The 17,218-nt window shown below is 31.4% G+C and overlaps 1 protein-coding gene across 1 annotated transcript in view; it reads left to right on the top strand.

The window, feature by feature from the left end:
- The window catches only part of LOC127726717 (uncharacterized), a 55,672-nt gene that overhangs the window by 30,350 nt on the left and 8,104 nt on the right, over positions 1-17,218 (top strand). Inside the window, exons 5-9 of the mRNA XM_052234190.1 lie at positions 10,318-10,392; positions 12,153-12,200; positions 13,308-13,379; positions 15,867-15,920; positions 17,126-17,164. Coding sequence (XP_052090150.1) covers positions 10,318-10,392; positions 12,153-12,200; positions 13,308-13,379; positions 15,867-15,920; positions 17,126-17,164 — 288 coding nt within the window. The remainder of the gene's footprint in view (positions 1-10,317; positions 10,393-12,152; positions 12,201-13,307; positions 13,380-15,866; positions 15,921-17,125; positions 17,165-17,218) is intronic.

The following is a 17,218-nucleotide window of genomic DNA, read 5'->3' as shown; positions in this document are numbered from 1 at the left end:
TAAACATTAAATAACAAAAAAGCATTACAAATAGTATCAACAGATCAAATTAAAGAAAGTAAGCTTTGAGAGTACTCGCAGTTACTGACAGCTCGTTAAAAGCCAAAAACAATTAATAATAAAAAATCATACATCAGAGACTAAAATCAACTAAAACAGATCCATACCCATTCCCCTTTTATTTCATGCAAACTGTAGACATTTCTGAATACCTGTTTAATTTTCCCGTCCCATATACGTTTCCAAATTATAATATTTATCACTTAAGCATGTTTAGTATATTTATCTTTAACTCCTCGTATTTCAATCTCGCAAGAATAGAGAGCATGTATAAAATTTTTAAAAAAACCTGTAAGTGTTTTACCTGTAAATGTATGATTCCTACTTTTTCATGCATGTATACAATTTTTAACTTTGTCAATTGTTTATCTCCATATATTATCTTTATATATTTCATAACCATGGCACACACCTAATATTTTAACATTACGTGTGATCCATTTGATTTTCTCAAATTCAATACTTATTTTTTAAGAAGCCTCTAAAACTAAGCCTTTTGTTTTGTCAATATTTATTATAGAACCAGAAGCTTTTTTATTACAAAGACAAAATCTTGAAGTACTTGTTTATAGATTGTTCCTTCTTATTTAATACCTTAATGTCATCTACAAACATACATAGTTTAGTTTCTATAAAGTCATTCACTCTCTTAATTGTTAACCTTCTACATCAATGTTACTCCTTATTGAATATTCCATGGATTCATTCTGTATGATATAGAAAAGAGGCACTATATGACATCATTGTCTAGTTGTGCAAGTAATCGAAAAGTATCTAGATACAAATTATTGGTGTTAATACACGAAGTATCATTTAATAACATCCTTTTGATCCACGCTCTAAATTTCCCCCAAAATTCAAAATTCTCCAGGATAAACTCAATCCATTCTCATTCAACCCTATCAAACGTTTTTTGTTGGTCAAAAAATAAAATAATTCTTTTTTTATCTTCATCGTCAATATATTATTAAAATATCCTGAATCATTCAGTTAGCTCCACTTATATGTCTACCTTTTATCTGTATGAATAATTTTTGGTAATGATGTTTTAGAATTTCAGGTAAAATATTTGAAATAATTCTATAATCAAAATTAAGTAAAGTAAGCGGTCTCCAATTCTTTTTTTTTTTTTTTTTTACATTTCTCCTTTTTCCTCCTTTATGAAGTAAGGTTAATACACTGTTATGCTGATAATTACTCAATAAAATACCATTTAAGATTTCTTGTAGTACACAAAAGAAATCGTCTTCTAGTATGTCCTAGTATTAAATATAAAAACCTGAAATTATACCATCTAAGCCAGATGATCTGTTCTGTTTTACATTGTTTAAGTAATTTAAGTACTTTTCTACTTGGCAAATATTATTATCTCTATGTATCATTAATTTGTCGACTTTACTTACCTTCTTTATTATAAACTGACAAAGTTCTTCGCCCGATGTTTTGGCTTAGCCTTTCGTGGTAACAGGTTACGCATAAAAACCACAATTTAACTTTTTCATTCGTGATAGAGTTAATGTCCCATTTATAGTAACCTTTTTTCTGTTTTTCAGGCTGTCATAATTTTTTCTTACCATTTTTCCAGATTAAAAAAAAGTATTTAGTCGACTTTTCTTTGTCTTCACCCCTTTTCGTCCGTGATCTAATTTTTAGTCCGAGATCCAATTTTTAGTTCCCTTAAACCTGAATCCTTATTTTGATAGGAAAGATCCATATCTAGTTTGCTGTCTTTTTGAAATCTCTTCAGAAGATTTTATAATGGCATGTGCTATCGTCTGAATACAAGTCATTTCAGTTTTTCAGGTACTTTTATTTAAATCCTTTTTGAAAACATTATTTAGGGTGAACAAATACGTTATTTTTAATTTCACCAGTTTCTAGTTTACCGTTATTATAAATCATCGTGATTTCGAAACTGTGTGTACAATCTTTTCTTTATAGAATCCCCACACCTCTGGAAAAATTGTATTCCAATTCCAGAAATTTTCACCCCTACCCCTCCCCTATTTTCTTTCCATTCCTTGTTCCAAAGCCAAGTTTCATCTTGTGTACAATGTGTTTCCCTGTAAACAAACTAGGTCTATATTTTCCGAAACAATCCAGTTAAATACTAACGCACGTTTTATTTTTGTGATTTTTTATCCGTTCATGTTTATTGCTGCTATTGTTAAGCTCATTTTATTTACCGGATTTTCGAAGGAAAATCGGTTATTGATTTGGGGATGTACGGCGGACAGGCGGCTGCCAAACAGTGTCCATTCATTAACATGAAACGCTTTGACAAATTTAGATATGTTGTTTCCTGTAACTAAATGACGGTCAAGTTCAATTTTCACGGTGTTAGCTTTTCTCATTGTTGAGTTATAGCCCTTTCCCAAGAATTCAATTTTTGATGAATTACTCAATTTCTTTACAAAGAGAAATAAGATTCTTAAAAGACATTGTATTAATGATAAATGGTATTTCGGATTTTTTTTCTTTTGTAAATTGTTTGAAGTATTTTGTGGTAGGTTTGTTTGTTATTCTGTATAAATTAATTTTCTGAATGCTATATATATAATTCATTTGATGTAGTGAACTCCTTTAATTAGATAATGATCTATTTTTATTAAATGATATATTTTATTACATTACATTGTGTAGATAAAGTTGTTGACATTGATAGATAAGTTGCACATCTATATTAGTTTGTGACAAATGAAAGACAAAATATTTGGAACTATTGATTATATTTGATTATAATTTGAAAATAGATATACATTGTGTAACATAATATCTAATTTTAGAGAACTATTTTTAGTGTTTGAATGATATCTAATTTTAGAGAACTATGTTTGCTTTATTAGTAAAACCATATTTCTGTTCATAGGGAAATAACTCAAACTTATTCAATTTTAACAATAGTATATGGATTCTGTTCAATTAATTTCAATCATTAGTTGTTAAAATTTCTTTAGAACTATTTTTTTTAAGTCGTGTGTGTTATGAAGGTAGATGTCATAGTTGTTATGTGGTATTTTATTTGTGTTGTGTGTGTTAATGTTTATTTTTTACATGATCTTGTTTGGGGTTCAGATTTGCAAATGTCATTTTCATTATTAATTAGATAATAATCTATTTTAAATATTCAATCACAATCCAAATTCAAAGCTGTTTTAAGCTTAAATGTTGTGTCCATACTTGCTCAACTCTTCAGGGTGCGACCTCTGCAGGAAAATCCGGTTTGCTGTCATCGACAGCCTCTTGTTAATTAATAAAACAGATTTGAGAATTGATCGAACTTAACAGTCTATCATAGACTTTATACTGAAAATACGTTTTCATCACATCTTTCCTTTCTTTGGTTTTTAAATATTTTGAGTTAAGCTATTTAAGGTTCAGTATTGGACCGCTAACTCATTCAATCCGCGGAGGTAGGTGTTGTTGTACCGTCGCTTCTCTTACATGGACGTTGTGGGTCTGTCAGTGTGTTTGTGTGAAGTATATGCGCACGGTTTTAAAGAAAGAAAGAACTCGCTTAGTTTTCTGTTTATAATTTTTAACTTAAATGCACACAGCTGTTTTCTGCTTTGTCAATTACAGATCTGATGATCGTTATGTTTCTGTAAAACAGTTTTTCTCCAAATCATAATAAAACTTTCTCTGATAAACTTGTTCACATTTATTGCCGATTTATTTAGTCTGTTTACTTGTACATTGTCACCTTTGTGTGGTATGATGATACAAAGACCAATATGATACTCTGGATATGCGGACTTCACTTAAGCTACTGCTTTTATCACACGTAAATTATTTTGGTCACTATCATCCTTATGTTAACTTATGTCATTATTCCTGAGACAAATAGCAACTTTGTCTACTTTATACATGTTATGACTGTCTGTCTTCTGAGTTGCAAGGTCTATACTGTGTTTGAAATTTTAACAATGGGCACCTGATTTTGAAGCATTTATTAAATTTGTATTAGTTTCACCAAGTCTGGTAGAATTTATTGCGCCAATAAACCCATTCACAGTATTGGTTGTGTGTTTTGACCATCTTCGGAAATGGTCCGAGTACACAGTTATCGTCCTTTGATTTTCGTTGTCCACAAATGTAGTCCCTAGTGTGGACAGTGTGCTACTTGCCATTTTTTTTTATACCCCTTCCAAATTTATTTCTCCATGTTTTATGACTCAAATAGCAAGAAGGGGGGTGAAATGACACTGTAAAAAAAATTGGGTCATGAATTTTAAAGTAAAGTAGTGATTTGGTCCAGCTGAAAAATGTTAAAAATTAGCACTTCGGAAGCTGTCAAAAGATTTGAAGACCTCCTTAAATAAATTGTCCATATTTTGAGTTAGAGCCGATGAAGTTTTCTATAATTTTGATATAATTTGTCCCAAAAGTAGTACAACACACTGTAAAAATATTATTGAGAAAGCGCAGGTGGGATTTTTTTAATTTTCATTTATTGTCTAAAAGAAATGCACTACGAAATAACTGTGTACTCGGACCAAATGTATTAGCTAAATGTCCAAAAGCAGCACATTTATAATATATTTGGTCATTTAAAGATTTTTGACGATCTCCACATTGATATGTAGGAGAGCTGGTCAAACTACAATGAAAGCACCCTGTACTGTTTTGTCAGTAAATAAGCGCACTTTAAAGCGGCCTAGGCTAGTTCTGAAAGGAAAAACAGACTCACAGTTCAAGATATCGAAACATTGTGCCCCATTTTCTATATCTGTTCATTTTACAAAACCTCCTTTTACAGAGCTGGGAATAACTTGACCAAATTTAAGCTTTTTTGTACCAATATTACAGTCGTCAAGTTCGTATTGAGCTTCTTTAATGATAACGTGTATTATTGATTTTTCGACATTAAAGAAAAACAATTACTTGACTCGTTTCGTACTGTTATACCGTTTACTACCAACTTATCTGTTGACCTGACATCTTTCAGAGATACAATACAGTCTTTTTCTGTAATCCTTTTATGATTAATTATGTCTGTTAAAACTCCATCGCGTTTAACTCCTTTGAAACGTTTGGTATAAAAATTTATGGATAATTGTTTGCTTACCCTCGACATTTTTCAGTGAGTTCAATTCAGGTTGTCAAATCAGGAAACATAAGCAAATCAAATTAGGTATAAACTGCTTTGTTTTCTATGTCCTCTTGAAGAACAAATGTATGACAATCTTGAAAAAGATGACACCAGAAACATCTACAACACTGACTCTACTGACGTTTGAAAAACACTGCAATACAAATATTTCTGATGAAAATAAATATGTTACGTTATTATAATCATGGAAACTTATGTTAATCATTTCGTATTGCTGTAAAATATTACTTTTGTCAGTCCCCGGGTGAACAAACTCAAGCTTTAGTGGAGTGCTGTGCACACCCTAATAATTTATTAAGCTTATTGCAAGACTTTTTATTGTGCTTAGAATAAGAAAAATGTTTAAAACTAACTATATCCGCAAACGTGGATATATTTAAAATTCTGAAACGTCTAGAATGGGCTGTTCAGATTAATCATATCATTTATTTGTTGATCCACAAATACGGTAGTACTTTTCTACAGCAAATATTTTTCAGTACATACGGGGTCACAGCTTAGAATGGAATTCAGCAATGCGTGTGACGTTAATATAGGTATGCTCAGTCAGGCAGTCGCTTAGTTTAATAGTAAAAAGAAGATAAAAAGTTCTTGTTAAGATATAACACAACACTGGGGGATAAAAATAACTGCAGATTGCTTTTTACAACAATGAAGAAGTCTTATAAAAGAGTCTAAATAACTATGACGTATTGAAAGGAAATGTTATTGACAGTGACGCCTTCTGGTGACGACACAGAACTTCGAAACACTTTTTTTTCGGCTTGACTTTGATACCCAATATTGTCTTGAAATCTTTACACCCCTATTAACGGCGTCTGCATTGTGTTAACATGCTTGAGCGTAACGTATTAACTGGGATGTGCAATCGCCACACGACGGTGCCAGAGTTTCTATGACCTCGAAATGGGACATTGACAATTGGAAAATATAACTATTACGTGTGTTATAGATTCTAGTATGAACATGACGATGAAGACCTGTTTGTCTAGTTTCGATTTGTTATTTCAGGTTATTAATTATATAAAAGATGAAACCACTCATCGGAATGTAAGCTATTGGGTGACAGGACATCATCACTATATCTGTAAATGAATAAAGACTTTGCATTCATGTCTATTTTTATTCACTATGATATTACCCGTGTTTCCTTTCTTTTTATTTATCACCCGTTTCCTCTACGGGATCCTCAAAATACTCTATTATATAAAATTATACCCCATGCATACATAAAGTATTTATCCACATCTTAACATATAAGCCTATCAAACCTTATAAGTGTTTTATGTGAGTTTTGAGGACTGTTGTGAGGATTTGAAAGTGCAAAAAAAAGACAGAATACGACCAAGAATGAGTTCAACTAATTGCAAATGTCAACCCTTAACATGTAATTTTTATCGTGAAAGCAGTAAATTTTGATATTTTTTTTTTAATTTCACAGCCGTCCATGAAATGCAACGTTTTTGTAATGCTTAATTGATTTGGAACTTTTTGTAATTTGTTTTCATCTGTTTCCTGTTTCCATTGCAAAGGTGACCATTTTATTTTCACATATTCACATGACAGGTTATCAAAATCTTTTAAATAGGTTTAAAGGGGCACTAAGTACGAGATATATAAAAAATTTACAATATGATATTGTTTGGTTCAATCATTAATACAAGTGAAATAGTGAAATGATAATTCGCTTTTAGAAGCCAGTGTGTTTCAATTTTGTCAAAATAAGTTAAGAAACATCAATGATAAATTATTCACTTACAAGTGAATAATTCGACCTCATTGATTCTGTATTCATGTAACCTTCAACTCAACCCCTTAGCTAGAGATGGATTACGCATGAATTATGCTAGTTCAGTCATTAAAAGGAAAAGAATTTCATTGAAAGTGAAACAAAGGTAAATCATTTGATTGACTGATTTGATCCGCAAAACCTCATTCTTATACAGGTAAAACCGATGATTAACATATATTTTTTACCCATAATATAAAATTAAACAGACCTAGAAAAATCCAATTGCACGAGTTCAATATCTATTTATATCTATATCTATGTTTGTATCATTTATATGACCGTCGGCAGCCTTCGGAGGTCAACTCGATATTAAATTAGATGTTGTCTACACTAAAATTTATATATCATCTGGCCCATGCCATGTGAATCGTTTATTTTAGACTTTTTATAATTTTGATATACGTTTCAGTCTGTTATAGATAAAATATGAGAATTTGAGTAAAACCGGTGAACATGAATTTGACAACCAATGCCCTTGTAAATGAATTTTTGTAAAATATTATCAATGTGTTTTCACGGAGGATTAAATATAGAATTGGTCCCGAAAATTGCCGCTGTTTGATAATATTAAAGCAAACATTGTCGAAATCAAAATCTACCTGAACTTTGGAGATACAAACACTACCTTTAAAAAGTTGAGACATACGCAATTTGTTGAAAGAAAAAGGTCATTTATATATATTTTTTTCATATTCTTGCGTTTCCCATTATAATGTCGGCGATTGTGGAATTCAAAATAACTTGAACATAAACATATGGGCATCATTTGTGTAAAGTTACATTAGGTTTAAATTTAAATGTTTAAATTAATTATTTTTTGGATAGTTCAGAACGCCAACTCATAAGAATAATAAAGACAAAAACAAAAAACAAAAAAATGAAACGATAATTGGTCACGCCGTGGTTCTTGGAAACATGAGCAATAGCTTTTGTTAATGCCTGTACCAAATCAGGAATATAACAGTTGTTATCTATTCGTTTGATGTGTTTGAGCTTTTGATTTTGCATTTTGATTACAGACTTTCCATTTTGAATTTTCCTCGGAGTTCGGTATTTTTGTTATTTTACTTTATTTTAGAAGGTTTAATTGCACCTTCACAAAATTACAAACTGTAATATCTCTTATACGACAACAGATATCTCAAATCTGCTAAGTGTAAGATGATCTGCAGAAAAAGTAAAACACAATCCATTACTCCTTAAGGGCACAATGAATAATAAAATATATGATGCGATACTGAACTACAGAACCGGAAGATATTTTGTAATGGTCCCATTTCTCTACGGCTTCCGGTTCTGGAAAGTATTTTTTTTTTTTTTAATTTTAAATTGTGTAAAATATTTAAAGGAAAATAACTCTGATAAGGGATGATAACAAAATGATTGTTTATGCTTATAAAGCTCCTGACTTGTGACAGGCACATAAAGAATGTGACAGGGTTAAACTCCTTTGAAGGTGCAAACCCCTTCCCCTAAAAAGGGACAGTGGTGTAACTGTACAACATAAGAACAAACTATAAAATATGTTGAAAAAGGCTTAACTCATTAAAAGTCGGTTGTTTAACTTGTTGTTAAGTCTAACGCTGTCGTAAAAAATAGGATAACACATCGTTAAAGTTAACTCATGGTTAAACCTGTTGCTCTTTAGTGGAAATGGTTTCTACATCTAACAAAAACAAAGATTGGACGTGGACGGGTATTTATACATCCTCACAACGAAAAGACGCTATGATCAGATCTGAGAGTCCTCGTAGTTAATGACAGCTAGTTCAAAGCCAATAACAACTAATGACAAAATTCATGTATCTATGACTAAAATATCAATCAGTACACATCAAACGTTCAATGGATTTAGTGTAAAGACGTCATAAACAGTCAGGGGAAAACATAACAATGTACAAAACCAAGATACAAGTATCGACAAATTGTAGAGCCATGAACGTGCATATGTATATAAAATATATAAGAATATTTAGTTTGATTTGAAAAAGGATAACAACTGTCATATTTCTTAAATTTACTGATAAGAAATCAATAATAATACCAATAAAAACAATACTCCAAGATTTAATGACAATGTTAAGATGGTAACGTTTTAGAATACGTCTATTTAAAGGATCGATAATATTACCTGTATCGTTTCTAAATTCTAAATAAGAATCAAGAGATTTTTCATCAGATTTTTCACGTTAATACCAACTTTTACAATACGATAAAACGCGTCTTTTGTTACCTAACGACTCTGTTTCCAATCTATTTTCGATGGAGGACGATATGTTGGTCCTTTTTTCTAAAAAAAAAAAATTGTTATCTCGTTCTTGAACGATATTGAGGTCCCCCATAATAACATGGCTGTAGGAATAATATCTAAAATTCGAAGATTCATAGTCTCAAGTTAGAGGAGTAATATTGTCTACATTGACGTCTGATGTTACTGGCGTATAACTAATAATTAAAACTGGGATTTTGTATGTATACGAAATAGTAAGTGGTTCTGTGTTATCAAAATAGGGAGGTATAAATTTATGAATGGTAGAGACATTAGATACACTCGATGAGTTGATGAAATCATTACCTCTGGGCTTTTTTAAATATTGAATTTCCAAAAAGTGTCTTTTATGATCTTCAGGTTGCCCTTTTCAGATAGATTATATATGTAACAGTTCTAAAGATATGTTATGAATGTTTTTCAAGAGGGTGTAACTCTAAAAGGGGATGATGAAATACTACGCAGCCTCATCTGGTAATCCTTCATGATGAGATCTACTTATTGTCCAAAAAGATCGGGATATCTTCAAAAACTACGAAAGGGGTTATTAAAAAAAACAATAAAAGGGAGATTTCTTCTAAAGGGGGATGCTGAAATCCTACACAGCGTCATCTGGTAATACTTTATGATGAGATCTAATGATGGCCTAAATTTAGTCATGATAACTTCAAATAGAAATTGGGGGAGGCCATGTCAAAAACATGCTGGAAGAATACAAAGAAAAAATACATTAGTAAAACTATAAGGTCTATCACAACGTAGGAGAAAGACCTTAATGACAAATAGAATCGAGAAAAACAAAAAAAAACATATCGAGAAAAAAAATTGGATACTAACAAACAAATCACGAAAATATGTAGTAAAATAAATGATTTAGAGAGCCTGTTCAGGATAGTACAATGTAGTTTGAACAATGTAGTTTGTACTTAACGGTGTGCACTTTTAGCAGAAGCAAAATAAATCACTCTACAATGTATCATATGGACGATTTTGGAATATCTGTAATTATTGTACAGGGTTTCATATCTGTTTTAATATGCAGTAATTAATTAATCCATCATTTTGTCTCTTTATTTTATTAAGAGTTTTCCAAACCATTTACGGAAATTTTTGTTTCACACAAAGAGCAAAAAGTGAAGGCCCTCAAAGATCAAGAAGGTAAATTATTATTTTAGATTATATCTTTCATTCTGAAAATAGTACCATATTTTCTTACTAGTATATGTTTCGTTAAAAGAAATTTCAGTGTAACACATTTTGACTAAAATTAGATAAGAAACAAACGTCATTCTAAAACAGTAAGAAATTGTTGAAAGATACCAAAGGGACATTCAAACTTATAAGTCGACAATTATCTGAAAACTCCCAAAAACAGAGACCAAAACACAAACAATAGTACACACAACATAATATAGAAAACTAAAGATTAAGCAACACGAACCCCATCAAAAAATGCATTTATGTATTACTGAAAAATTATTACACCAGGGTTTTCGATATCACAAACTAGTCAAAACATTTACTAAATTTTATCATCGGTATAAGGACATCATTCGTAAATTTAGCTCAACATGCATACTTCTTATACGTTCAGGTATTTCACATCCAATTTTTTATGGAAATATTCTTTATAATGCTCAAAAATGTAAATATTCACCTCTGAAGCTAACAAAACCTTTAAATAGACTTATTAAGAAGGGATATAGTTACGATACTGTTGTCAGGTCATTAAAGATTGCATATTTTGGCGTTAATATTGATTAACTTATAGGGTCTTTGCATCGGAACTAAACACATTTATTTAAAAACCAGTTGTTGGCATGACACGGGTTATGTTCTTCTCATATATGTTATGATAGTATGATACTAAACCCCTAACGGGAAGGATTGTGCCTGATATTCATATGATGAAGACATAATCTTTCAATCAGTTTAATTGAAGTCTGGAGCTGGCATGTCAGTCAACTGCTAGTAGTCTGTTGTTATTTATGTATCATTGTCTTTTTGTTTATTTTCTTTGGTTACATCTTCTGACATCAGACTCGGACTTCTCTTGAACTGAATTTTAATGTGCGTATTGTTGTGCGTTTACTTTTCTATATTGGCTAGAGGTATAGGGGGAGGGTTGAGATCTCATAAACATGTTTAACCCCGCCGCATTTTTGCGCCTGTCCCAAGTCAGGAGCCTCTAGCCTTTGTTAGTCTTGTATTATTTTTAATTTTAGTTTCTTGTGTACAATTTGGAGTTTAGTATGGCGTTCATTATCACTGAACCAGTATATATATATGTTTAGGGGCCAGCTGAAGGACGCCTCCGGGTGCGGGAATTTCTCGCTGCATTGAAGACCTGTTGGTGGCCTTCTGCTGTTGTCTGTTCTATGGTCGGGTTGTTGTCTCTTTGACACATTCCCCATTTCCATTCTCAATTTTATTTATCACCAACCATGCGAATCCGCCCTCAGTCAAAATGTCACACTTGAGAATAGGACAAAATCAAAAAGACGACTACTCAGGTATTTAAAGACTAGAGCAAAAGTGTTTATAACATAAATCTCTTGAAGAAGTACAATCTATTTTAGGTTATCTAAATTATATCTACGATAGTATTAGGAAAACGGGGAAAAATACAATCGATGTATGAGAGTCCATCTGTTAGCTACTTTTTTCATATCGTACAAACATGGAAAATACCAACAATACAATCGGTCACCCTATGTTATAAAAATGATGATTTAACAATTTGTGTGTATGTGAATTCAAATGTGATCTGAAAGGTATAACAATAGCTCATGATTTTACCAGAGCCAGCTCATTTTAATTTCAATAAAATAAGTGTTAAAACTACACTAGAATGATCAAAAGAAAGAAATGTCTGCATTAATGTCTCTACGTTTATACCATAATTGCTATTTTTACAGAAGTTGCTTGTCTTGGAGGTTGGGATTCTAATCTGAATACGGATGAAGGTGAGACAACCGATTTAAACACTGGTACATTACACAGTGATTCGCTTATACAATGCATTGATGCATATGTAACCAATTTTCTGTAAATATATTTTTTACCACACAAAAAACATACACTTTCTGAATTATTGAAGCTGAGGAGAATAAATACAGCGGTAATGGGATCCTATATGTTTGTCTAACAAAAGAGATAATTGAAAGGTATCTATAGAGGGCACCACTATTTTTCAACAATAATCAACTGTTTATATATGTCGAAGAAATGAATATATAAGGGCCAATTTACCCAAATTATCCAGATTGATCGATTTTTGGATGCTTATCCACGAATTATTCAGATATGAGGAACACGGGCATAGTTAAGTTAGCAAAAATAACTAAAACCTCAAACTATATAACAACAATATGTAGAGTTAGTGCCATGGCAAATGATCAGATAAAATAATAGCATGTCAATTTAAAATCAATATCATTTATTTACTTGTTTTCTGCGATGATGAAATTCTAAATTTTTATAAATCTACTTAAATAACTTTTTAATTCATTTGTAACAAACATACTTTGTTCAAGTAGTGAGGTCACAGCCATCAACTGGACGTCGATTGATGAATTCAAAATTTCTTTGATAAGATGTGTAAAGAACTGGTCGTCGATTTTTATTTCAAATGTATTATAATGTCAGATTTGACATTCTTTTGAGGATCGGACAGACGTCGACCTGAGCCCTACATGCATATGATGACATTAAGCCTTTATCTGCAAAATATTTTAAACAGTGAAATTGACTGACTGAAATATATACGTTGGAATTGAAATAAAACTTATTCATTGTGATTTATGTACAAACATTCTGTTACCTTAAACAACAAACATTTCGTTGACGTTTACTTGGTTACAAAATCAGTTAAAACGTAAATTTTTTCAATTAGCCTTTGTTCATTGATTGCCAACAGGAAATTAAGTCTTCATCAGACGAAACAAATTAAAAAAAATAATGTATTCTTATATGGTTTAGCAAAGCTATAAAACATTGAGCAATGCCAAAACAGCATTACAGATATAACATATCATTTTTTACACAAACATTGTTTTTAATTGTTTTTCCAGACATACCAGAATATAATATTACTGATAATGTGAGCACTGACGAAGAGAGCTCTCATTGCTATTCGAGCGAAGGTTGGTTACGTTTTGTAATTTTGTCTCTTTAATCCATGATCTGTGAGTTTTGTGAGTTATTGAAAGAACCTGCAAGCTGTTTAGTCTTAAATATCACAGCTGAATTTCTTGTAGAAAAACCAGCGTCTGGCATTCTTATTTACAAGATCTGAATACATAAATTACAAACGTCATCAATTTTGTCATTGCAACCTAAATATCGCAGTCCCAAGTAGACTTCCATTTGTTTACGATAAGATGTTGCAAGATGAGAAATGTTATTCAAGTAATATTTTTTCAATAGTGCTCGTTTGGACAGGATTGAATAATCAGACTAATAAAATATTGATGAATAATGTACAATGATATTTGCATTATTGTTAATCTATAATATATCACCGCATACTTCTTTGTTAAAATTTCTTGTTGTTTCACCGACAAATACAAATTATTTTATATTTATCAGTAGAAATTATAGTCTAAAGGCTATCAATGTACCGGTTAAATCAATTTTGAAATTGAAACTTTTGAGACGATCCCTTATTCAAATGTCTCATATCTAGACTTTCGTTCATTATCACTGAACTAGTATATATATTAGTTTAGGGGCCAGCTGAAGGACGCCTCCGGGTGCGGGAATTTCTCGCTGCATTGAAGACCTGTTGGTGACCTTCTGCTGTTGTCTGTTCTATGGTCGGGTTGTTGTCTCTTTGACACATTCCCCATTTTCATTCTCAATTTTATTTCGACTCTAAATTGTCAATTGTAAACAATTATCTGACATGTCTAGTAGACAAAGATTTCAGTCTGATCATAAACAAGATTAGTTAATTTTCAATTCAGATCGTCGTTACTCCTGGTGGTTTACAATAGTTCAAATTGAACTTTTAATAAATTGAGCTTCGTTTATCAGAGTCGCAAGTGCTTGTTTTATATTAAGGAATGAAACAGCGGAGTAATTAAAGTCTAAAATGTCTTTATCAAGATTTTGGTAATTGTCACTAGAGTGATAATCTGAATGTGAGTTAATTTGGGATGTCTTTTGAAAGAGAGATACCTGCTATGTAAAACGACACTGTGTTCTTGGTTACTACTACTTTGAGGGCGTTGATCAACAATGACTTCCAATGAGGCTATAAGCGGTTCTTGATAACACCTGTGCGGGTCCTTTCTATATACTTGGCGACGTCGTTATAAGTAATGTGTGCAATCCTCTTAATTTCACGGATTTAAAAAATTAGGTGGATAATCTTCTAGAAAACAAAATTATAATCCCACCTATTGACTCCGATTAAGTGGTAGTAAAATTACTAAATACATCAAAGTGACAATCAAATTCTTTCGAAAAGTAACCGGTATTAATATGACAAAAAAATACAACCTTCTATGAAATTCTACATTTAAAACAAATCATAACACAACACAAATCACAAAAAATACGTAGGAAATTAAAGGGTGGTAAAACATATGCTAGTCACTTTTTTCTTTTGGTCATTGCCTTATAGTCATTCATTCCATGATGGGGTTATTTTTTTCGTTTTTATGCTAAGCCTTATGTTTTGAATAATTTGCTTAAATGTTTTATATTGTGTTTATTTTTATGAACGACATATGCATTGGAAATATATGAATTTGAAATATTGATGTAAAGATCCTAACATGTACTTATTCGAGTAGATTGCATTGTTTCCAAAATGTAATATTATCGCCTCTATAGCTCATATCCTGGGTCTAGTAAACATTGTTTTTTTTTAATCTATGAGTCAAATTTCACACAGATTTAATATTTGTGGTGTATCTTTTTGTTTTATAAAGTTATTAGCTATTTGCAGTAACCATATTGAAACACATTCATTCCCTCATTGTGATAATATCAGTGGTCCCAGTCGTATATAAATGTTTCTTTAAAAGTGTTCTTCTAGCCTTCATGTCTATGTCGCTATTGCGGTATCATTGCGTTGGTTTTGCTTTACAGAACATTATAGTTTAATGTTTTCCGATATTCTATATTTTCCCATTCGAATACTTCACTTGTAAATAAATGTGATTCTTTAATGGCCATTCCTATCTAAACATCATCTGAACAAACTGACCATGAACACATCAAATCTGGTAAATGCAGACATTTTCCTGTTGTAAAGTCAGTTCTGTTTACACAATTGGTTTGAAGTGAATCCAGAACTGATTGACACCTTTTCATGCAATTCAGTATATTGCAGATTTTGGATAGGTAGATAGAAAAGGTCAACAATTAAAATGACGTCCTAACCTTCCTTAATTCTTGACAAAATTCCAGCTTCAGCGAATTATAAACTTAATAACGTACCTTCTCAAATAATAAATTAAACCTAGCATATAAGTAAACTGCATTATTAATTCGCGATTTATGGAACAAGTCTATTAATAGTTAACGAGTATGATAGGCGTAGCCTTTATAATGGAGTACTGGTAAATGTAGTTTGGGTAGTTAGTGTATTTTTGGTAAGAGTATTTCTTACTTCATTTCAGATGAAGATTACAGTTCATTAAATGATTCAGAAGACAAATACAGTTATAAAACTGGTAAGAATGTATGTGTACAATACAAGAAGGCTGTAATAAATCGTATATCGAACGATAATGAACGAGTATTGGTGCTGCGAATTAACAATGATTGTCCAAAGTATTTTTTCTACAGACAGAAAGGAAAGTAAGCAAATGTGGCTTGCAAATACACGACACTGTTGAACAAAACAAATACATTCAAACCAAAATTGACACACGTAAAACTGAGAGATTAGATATAATGAAATATATCAGTCGAAGAAGAACAGACAAAATTAGAGTAAGAAGAAAAATACGAAAAATAAACAAGTCCTCATAACAATACGCATCCACAAAGGCGCAATCATAACCAATACTACTCGTTATCTTTATGAACAGACATTCTGACAGTTCAGAGTTCACTTATGACATGTTTATGATTGGTTCTATTAATAAATTCAATAATTTACTTAAAAAGCAGGCTAGGTTCAACGACTGTTATCAAGACTAACAAAAACTAACTTATCGACCATTTAAGTTAATTTGGAACGACGTGATGTTCGAAACTGAGATATGCATAAATGTAAGCTTATTTCTATCAAACCTGTAAAGTAAACTTTTGTTCTCGTCTCCTCCACGTTAAAATTAACTTGTGAATATGATGACTTTGTATCAAGTGATCAAATATTGTGAAATGATCTTTGTTCTCGATTTATATATATTGCATGAAAATGTATTTACATCTAGGATCTGTCAAAAGCAGTCTTGTATTTTGGTTTTGAATTGACTTGAGCGGAATAGTCATTGGAGACTGGCGGCGTGGTTAAAAACAATCTATCTCATGCCTGGTCTGGAGTGTTTCAAATTAGAACTGCATAAATAAATGGTCTATAGAAGAATGCCTATAGTAATGGTTCGTCCAATAAAAAAAACATTTTAATTCAACATTTAAAACTTTAAAATTCAAAATTCAAAAGTCTCTTCAAAGTGAATTGTTACTCAGGTTATAACTGCAACAATCCGTAAATATGAAACATGGAAAATGAGAATCACGAGTTCCAGTTATAATCGTTGATGAACTCAGTTGTTTTGAAATGGTAAGCAGTTCCTGCTCAACTAGTGACATCAACACCAGCTGTTTTAACCATTGTTCAGTTACAATATGGTTTAGTTCTTTGCAACAAAGTGATTGTTAAATACTGATAGAATGTGAGGATGGTTTTTAATTATTATTATTGTTTTAGATACATGGGGACGCAAAACGATTGATCAATTCAAAAAAGGTTAGTTCTACTGTTATCATGTTTCCTTAAGTATAGGTAAAGAATCATTAACGG

This window comes from Mytilus californianus, unplaced genomic scaffold, assembly GCF_021869535.1.
Source record: "Mytilus californianus isolate M0D057914Y unplaced genomic scaffold, xbMytCali1.0.p SCAF_18, whole genome shotgun sequence".
NCBI classification, from domain to species: Eukaryota; Metazoa; Mollusca; class Bivalvia; order Mytilida; family Mytilidae; genus Mytilus; species Mytilus californianus.
Note: the sequence above shows the minus strand (reverse complement) of the source record. Positions and strands in the feature narration are given on the sequence as shown.